The sequence below is a fragment of the Canis lupus genome, chromosome 2 (assembly GCF_048164855.1).
Source record: "Canis lupus baileyi chromosome 2, mCanLup2.hap1, whole genome shotgun sequence".
Classification (NCBI taxonomy): Eukaryota; Metazoa; Chordata; class Mammalia; order Carnivora; family Canidae; genus Canis; species Canis lupus.
The window spans coordinates 85,450,131-85,458,838 of NC_132839.1; the positions used below are offsets into that span (position 1 = coordinate 85,450,131).

General features: G+C 42.4%; 1 protein-coding gene across 3 annotated transcripts in view; it reads right to left on the reverse strand.

Annotated features, from left to right (window-relative positions):
- TBC1D19 (TBC1 domain family member 19) overlaps positions 1-8,443 on the reverse strand; it is a 141,808-nt gene extending 133,365 nt beyond the window's left edge. For 2 of the 3 annotated variants that reach the window (XM_072808495.1, XM_072808491.1), the window contains exon 1: positions 8,241-8,443. In XM_072808495.1, coding sequence (XP_072664596.1) covers positions 8,241-8,339 — 99 coding nt within the window. In that variant the 5' untranslated portion in view covers positions 8,340-8,443. The remainder of the gene's footprint in view (positions 1-8,240) is intronic. The other variant, XM_072808505.1, reaches the window with a different exon arrangement.
- Positions 8,444-8,708: the final 265 nt, after the last annotated feature.

An 8,708-nucleotide genomic window follows, 5' to 3' on the forward strand; every position in this document is an offset into this window, starting at 1 on the left:
CTTTAATGGACAAAGCAAATGTTTAAAAAATAAATACAGGTATGATAAATATTATTTAAATAAAAAAAAAAAAAAAGAAAGAAATTCCAGGTACTACGGGCCACTAAACTGGGAGGTTATGGAAGACTTAAAACCTTAAATGGGGGATCCCTGGGTGGCGCAGCGGTTTGGCGCCTGCCTTTGGCCCAGGGCGCGATCCTGGAGACCCGGGATCGAATCCCACGTCGGGCTCCCGGTGCATGGAGCCTGTTTCTCCCTCTGCCTGTGTCTCTGCCTCTCTCTCTCTCTGTAACTATCATAAATAAATAAAAAAAATTAAAAAAAAAAAAAAACCTTAAATGGTCTTGGCTGAAAGAGTAGACGTAGACTGAAGAACAGTAAGTATCACCAAGCTTCATAGGCATGATCAAGGATCTTGACCATTTTTCTAAGGGCCATAAGAAGCCTTGAGGGCTCTAAGCAATCTTGTTTGGACTTTTAAGGAATACTCAGGCTTCCATTTTACTGAGCACTTAAAATGTGCCAGGCATATTATCTTCTTCAGTCCTCACAAAATGGGACTTACATTTCCAGGTTGATGGAGGAGCTGGTGGCTGATCCGCACCTCTGCATAGAAAAACAAGTAGAGCCAAGGAGAAAAAAATCAACTATCTGAAGGTAGAAGAGAGTTGCTGAGAGAACAAAAACTACAGTAACAGAAAGGGAAAAATCTTGAGAGATGAACTGGTATCTATAGCCATGTCTTCCCTGGGATCATTATTCTGAGCACAGGAAGAGGCAGAGAATCAATACAAACCCAGCACAAAGCAGGGCTACAAAAAGTAGACAGAGAAATAGGAGAGCTTTGGCAGAGACTTGGAGGTCTTAAGCACTTGACTGGTTTTGTCCTCAAGAAATTCTCTGAATACTAGGATTCTGTGGAGTGGAAAGCTAAAAGTCTAAGCAGGAAACCTGTAAAAAGTTCTTGTTTTAAGAAGTCTGACAAGAAAAACATAAGAGTGTGGGACCCAAGACAAAAAGAACCTCTAGAATACATCAAATTCTTAGTTGAAAACCCTGGAGAGCCAGGAAAGAACCAAAGGAAAATTGAGCTTAAGAGGCTAAACTCAGCCTCAATCCAGAACATTCCCTAACTGGATTATAGTGACCTGTCAAAAGACTTATCTTCTCAGTGAAGAGGGAACCCTCCATAAAGTAAGATATCACCTAGAGGCTTTACAGTTTTTCATACACAATGTCTAGCATCAAATAAAAATTTACTAGTCATGCTGATAGCAAAAATCAGATAAACAAAAGCTAAGAGAAAATAACAGCAAAGACACAGATCTACATGTGATCCAGATATTGGTGGTAACTAACAAGGACTTTAAAATAATGACGTGTTATGTTTTTTGAAAAAGACAAATAAATGGACAAAATAGATGAAAAGCAGATAATTTTATCCAAGAATTAAATCAATTAAGAAGAACCATCTGGAAATTTTTGAATTGAAAAATACACTATGTGAATAGTGTAATACATGGATTTACCAGGAGATAGGAAATAGCCTAAAACAGGATTAGTGAATTGGAAGGTCAAAAGAATTATCTACATTGATGCAGAGAAAAAAAATAATGGAAAACACAGAAAAAGAGTATTGGAGATATATGGGATTCAGTAAAATGTCTAACATGTATAAATTGGAGTCTCAGAGAGGAGAGAGAAAAATGTGGCAGAAAAAAATAATGGAACGACAACAAAAAAAATACTGGAACAAACAATGGCCAAGAATTTTCCAAAACTGGTAAAAGATATCAACTCCAGATTTAAGAAGCCCCACAAACTCAAACCAGGATAAATAAAATAATAATAATACAAATAACAACAATAATACAAACAACAAATAATAAATAAAACAAACAAGCAACAAAAACACACCAAAGCACATCTTAACAAAACTACTAAACACCAAAGACAGAAAGAAATGTTAAGGGACGCCTGGGTGGCTCAGCAGTCGGGTGCCTGCCTTCGGCTCAGGGTGTGATCCCAGGATCCGGGATTGAGTCCCACATTGGGCTCCCTGCATGGAGCCTGCTTCTCCCTCTGCCTGTGTCTCTGCCTCTCTCTCTTTCTCTTTCTCTCTTTCTCTGTGTGTGTGTGTCTCATGAATAAATAAATAAAATATTTAAAAATAAATAAAATAAATAAATAAATAAATAAAAATTTAAAAAAAGAAAGAAATGTTAAAAGCAGACAAGGTAAAGGTGGGGGGGTATACATTCAGTGGACAACAAAAAGACTAATGGCTGATTTCATAACAGAAAACAAAGATGCCAAAAGGCAATAAATTGTCTCAATGTGCTGAAAAAAAATTATTGCCAACTTTGAAATGTATAAAAAAATATCCTGCAAAAATGAAGATGAAATAAAGACATAATCAGACAAATAAAACTGGGGAATTCATCCTAGGAAACTTGCACTTAAAAAAAAATACTAAAAAGAGTTCTTATTGAGGAAGAAAAATAATTCTGAAGTAAATATAGAAACATAGAAGTAAATGAGCAAGAAAGGATAAAAATGCAGTTAAAAATGAGTAAATACAGACTGAATATTGACGCTACAAAACAATAATAGCCATGTCTTGAGGGATTTAAACTACACATAAAAGGCATGGCAAAAATAACAAAAGAAAAAATACATTAATGAGTATTCTAAGTTTTAGCATTACATAACAGGGAAATAGTAAATGTGATCATTTATATGAGACTATATTTATATTAGACTATTAATTATAACCTCTAGGGTAGCTATTTAAAGACCAACAAAAAAACATGTAACTATTACATTAACGGAGGACTAATGGGGCGTGATCCTGGAGACCCGGGATCGAGTCCCACGTCGGGCTCCCTGCATGGAGCCTGCTTCTCCCTCTGCCTATGTCTGCCTCTCTCTCTCTCTCTCTCTCTCGTTCTGTGTCTGTCATGAATAAATAAATAAAATCTTAAAAAAAAAAAAGAAAAAGAAAATGCTACTACATACTGCATGAGTCCAACTATATATATGACATTCTTCAAGGTGAAATCATAGAGAGAAAAGTCTGTGGTTGCCAGGTGCTTGGGAGGAAAAGAGGGAGGGAAGAGTAGATAAGGCAGAGGATTTGGGGGGCAGTGCAACTATTCTGTAAGGAACAGAAATACTGAATATATGACATTATACATCTGTCAAAACCATTAGAACTGTACAACACAAAAAGTGAATCCTGATGTAAACTATGGATTTTATTTAATAATTATGTATCAATATTGGCTCACCAATTGTAAAAAAGTACCACACTAATAACAGATGTTAATAATAGGGAAAATTGTGTGCAAAGGAATATATCGGAACTCTGTATCTTCTGCTCAATTTTGCCATAAGCCTAAAACTATCCTGAAAAATTAAAGTCTGCTAATTTAAAGACAAACAAACAAACAAAACCTTGCCAAAAGAAAATCTAAGACACGGACTTTATTGGAAAATTCTTCCAGGTATCTCAGGAAGAAATAACTTTAGAATAACTAGAAGCTCAAAACACAAGGAGAATTTATACTACTTTCGTGCTCTTTCCATGGATCTCTAACAGGTGCCCACCCAAAAGAATGGGTGCAAAGAACTGCAGAAAGCCTCCTTTTGTGGCACAGGTGCACAAGAGGAGACAAGCTGCCACTCCAGGACAGGCATTAAAAAACCATGCTATCTTGCCTAAACTTTCCATTCATTTGAGGAAAAGGCCTTAAACCCCTGAAGGAAAGCTCAGAAAACATTTCATTCTGAAGACAAGGCAATAATTAATTGTTTCTAGGGTGAGATAGATGCAAAAATGATCCTCCTCATGGGAAGGTTTAAAAAAAAAAAACCTCCCCTGGGTCCAGGATCCTACACCAGTACAAGCAGAGGTGAGCCAGCACTAGCAAAGGTCCGGAATCTCCTTCACCCATTATCAGCCACAGATCCAAGGCACTTTGGTTGCCAAGGGGAGAAGAGGAAAGAACACTGAGAAAGACCTACTCCCAAGGCACATGGCCTGAGACAGGACCCATAGAACAGAGAATGCCCGTGCCTACCATGAGCTTAGGACTGAGTAACAATGACATTCCAACTTCTGAGGACAAGAGCAGAGCATGAAGAGAGACCTGCCTGTGGCACAGGCAAGCAGAGGCCAATGAAAGCACAGGATGCAGAACTAACACTGAGAAAAACCTTCCAGTATTCTGGGGCCCTTCCTAAGCACAAAGTTACAGCAGCCCACCAAATTTGAAGCCTGTGGGACAATGAAGCTAATGACGGTAATAAAACTCAAGCCCAGCTTGATCCCCAACTCTACTGACTGAAGTTTCCATACGCGGTACGCCTCCACACTCCCTTGAACAAAACTGCCAGTCTACCTGACCCAGTCGACATTTGTAGAATATCAAGAGCAAAATGCTCATTCTTTTCAAATGCACATGGAACATTCAACAAGATAAATAACCTGAAGAGCCCTGCATATATTTTTTACTTAAGTTTTTAATACAGAATATGTTCATACCTAGAAAACGCCAGGCCCCAGTGACCTTACTGGGAATTCTACCAAATATGTAAGAAAAAAATAATTTTAATTCTATACAAATTCTTCCAGAAAATAGGAAAGAGGGAACACTTTCCAACCCAATTTATGAGGTCAGCATTACCTAATAACAAAATTAGACAAAGATGTGAAAATAAAACTATGAGCTGGGCAGCCCAGGTGGCTCAGCGGTTTAGCGCTGCCTTCAGTCCAGGACCTGATCAGGTCCTGCGTCAGGCTCCCTGCATGGAGCCTGCTTCTCCCTCTGCCTGTGTCTCCGCCTCTCTCTCTCTCTCTCTCTCTCTCTCTCTCTCTGTGTCTCTATGAATAAATAAAATATTAAAAAAAAAAAACTACAAGCCAATTTTCTTCATGAAAATATTCACAAAATCTTCAACAAAATACTAGCAGATCAAGAAATATATATATATATATATATATATATATATATATAAAGGAATGATGTATTAAAACCACGTGGAATTTATCTCAGGAATGCAAAACTGGTTCAACATTAAAAACCAGTCAGTATCATTTGCCATATCAACACATTTAAAAAAGAAAAAATCACATGAGCATCTCTACAGATACAAGGAAAGTATCTAACAAAATTCAACATCCATTCATAATAAAACTCTCAAAAAATGAGGAATAAAAGAGAGTTTCCTCGACCTAACAGAATACATCTATACACCACTGCAGTGGAGGTACTAGCCAGTGCAACAAGGCAAAAGGAAAGGAAAGGAAAGGAAAGGAAAGGAAAGGAAAGGAAAGGAAAGGAAAGGAAAGGAAAGGAAAGGAAATACAAATTGGAAGGAAAAAGTAAAACTGTCTTTATTCACGTAGGACATATGTACTTGGAAAATCCTATGCAATCTACAAAACGTGCTACTATAACTTATAAGTTTAGTGAGATCACAGGATACAAGGTAAATATACGAAAATCAATTATATTTCTGCATACTAACAACAAACAACTGGAAAATGAAATAAGAACAAAATTGGCATTTATAGTAGCATCAAAAAAATAAGTATTTAAGGGAAAATCTAAACAAAGTATGTGCAAGATTCATAGACTGAACTATCAAACACTGTTGAGAAAAAATAAATAGAAATAGAGGTAAAATATCATAGGCAGACTACTCAATATTGTTTACATATCAATTCTCCCAAAATTGGACTACATATTCAATATAATCCCAATCGGAATCCCAGCAAACTCTGTAGTAATTTACAAGATGACTCTAAGCTTTATAGAGAAAAGTAAAGGTTCTAGAATATCCAAGACAATTTTGAAAAAGAGGAACAAAGTTGGGAAACTAACTCTCTGATTTCAACACTTACTATAAGTTCACAAAAATCAAAACAAATAGATTAGTGGAACAGGACAAAGACTCAGAAATAGTCGTGTGTGTTTGTGTGTGTGTGTGTCCTAAATCAGTTTTCAACAAAGGTGCCAATGCAATTAGTGGAGAAAGGTAAATAGGTATGTCAATCAACAGGTACTGGAAATAAGTGTGGTATTGGACATCTATCTATCTATATCAAAAATACACAAAATGGATCGCAGATCTAAATGTAAAAGCTACGACCATGAAACTTCCAGAACCAAACATAGGAGAAAATTTTTGAGGCTCTGGGTTAGACACAGCTTCACAGGTAGGGCAAAAAAACACAAATCATAAAAGAAGAAACTGATTTTTTAAAATTGTCATCAAAATAAAAAGTTTGCTCTTTGAAAGATCCAGTTAAGGAAATGGAAAGATAAGCCTCAGACTGGTAGAAAATATCTGCAAGACGTGTATCTGATCAAAGATTTCTGTCATATATAAAGAGTCCTTACAATCCAACTATAGGAGAACAAACACAATTTTTTTAATAGTCAAAATATTTACACAAACTACTTGATCAAAGAAGATATTAACCTATGGTAAGATGCCTGGTATCATTAGTCAAAAAGAAAATGTAATCAAAGCCATGATGGGATATCATTATGCTCCTACCAGAGGAATGTAATTAATATATAAAGTTAACTAGGGGCACCTGAGTGGCTGGGTGGCTGAGGGTCTGCCTTGGGTTTAGGTCGTGATTCCGGGGTCCTGGGGTCCAGTCCCGCATCAGGCTCCCTGCATGGAGCCTGCACCTCCCTCTGCCTGTGTCTCTGTCTCTCTGTATTGCTCATGAATAAATAAATAAAATCTTTTAATTAATAAAAACTGACATCGGGCAGCCCTGGTGGCTCAGCGGTTTAGCGTCGCCTTCGGCCTAAGGTGTGATCCTAGAGACCTGGAATCGAGTCCCACATTGGGCTCCCTGCATGGAGCCTGCTTCTCCGTCTGCCTGTGTCTCTGCCTCTCCATCTCCCATGAATAAATAAATAAAATTAAAAAAAAAAAAAAAAACTGACATCAAGTACTAACAAGGATGCGGAGCAACCGAAACTCTCATAACTGCTGGCGAAAATGCAGAATCGGGGCACCTGTGGGGCTCAGCGGTGGAGCGTCTGCCTTCGGCTCAGGTCGTGACCCCAGGGTCCCGGGATCGAGTCCCTGCATCAGGCTCCCCGCGAGGCACCTGCTTCTCCCCCTTCTCCTGCCTCTGCCTCTCTCATGAATAAATAGATAAAATCTTTAAAAAAAGAAAAAGAAAAAAAAAATGCAGAATCATACGCTGGAAAAGTCCGGCAGGTTCTCATAGAACGAAACATACACTTACGCAGCAACTCAGCAATTCCGCTCCTAGATTATTTACTCAAGAGAAAACAAACGTGCAAACAAAAACCTCTATCAAAATGTATATGCCCGGGATCCCTGGGGGGCTCAGCGGCTTAGCGTCTGCCTTTGGCCCAGGGCGTGATCCTGGGGTCCCGGATTCGAGTCCCACGTCGGGCTCCCTGCATGGTGCCTGCTTCTCCCTCTGCCTGTGTCTCTGCCTCTCTCTGCCTCTCTCATGAATAAATAAATAAAATCTTAAAAAAAAATGTATATGCCCGCTGCATTCGTGGGCTCTGCAGGGGGAGACCACCCCTGACCGCAACCGAAAATGCGCAGCAACCAGTGCACGGGCGGATAAACAGGCCGCGGCACATCCAAACACGAAATATTACTCAGCCGTTAACAAAGGACAGAACCAGTGAGACCGCCCAAGGGCACTGAGCCAAGTGACCGAAACCAGACACAGTCGCGTCCCTGCGCGACCCCATCTCTGGGACGTTGGCACACGGGACGGCAAGGGCCTCCCGGTCAACCTCGGCATCCAAGGGCCCAAGGGCCCGAGCACATCAGAGGACACGCCGGGAACGGGATGGAGAGAATGAGGAAGACGTCTCTGCAGGGGGCTCGGAGGGCAAAAAGAAAAAAAAAAAGAAAAAAGGCAGCTGGGGGTCCGAAGCCACCGAGAGGACGAGGCCGGGGGGGGGGGGGGGGGCGGCAGGGCGCGGCCCAAGCCCGTGGCCGCCGGGGCTCCAGCAGCTCGCAGCCTCAGCGCCCGGGAAGGGCCTCGGCGCCTCCGGCCTGCAGACGCGCGCTGCGCCGCACCCTCCGCGGAAACGCCAGGACCCCCGGCGCTAGGCGGAGGAGCGCGGCGGAGGCCCGGGGGCGGGGAGGCCCGGGGCGGGGAGGCCGCCCGCACCCCCCGCACCCCCCGCCGCCCCGCCGCCCCGCCCGGCCGCACTCACCCAGGCCTGCCGTTCCAGCTGAGCGTACAGAGTGGAGCCCTTGAGCTTCTGCACGATCTGCGCGATCACGAGAGACAGGTCCGACTCCTCCTGCAGCATCGCCCCGGCCCTAGCCCGCCGGGCCGCGGGGACAGGCCGGCTCGGGGCTCCCGCTCGCGGCCGCCTCTCCGCGCGCTCCTGCCGCCGGCGCTGCCGCAGCGGGCGTTGCCAGGCAACCGCCGGGCCGTCGGTCCGTTCCTCTCTGCTCCCCCCCGCGGCCGCCGAGGGGGCCAGCGCCTGCGTTCCGCTGGCGGGGAGGAAAAAAAAGAAAAAAACAGGAAAAAAAAAAAAAAAAAAAGACGGGGAGGGGGAGGGGGAGGGGCGGGGACAGGGAGGGGGCGGAGGGAGGTGGTAGCTTTTCCTCGCATTGTTCCCGCCCTGGCGCGCGTCTAGATGGCCCCGAGAGGCGGCTCTCGCGGCCGGCTGCGC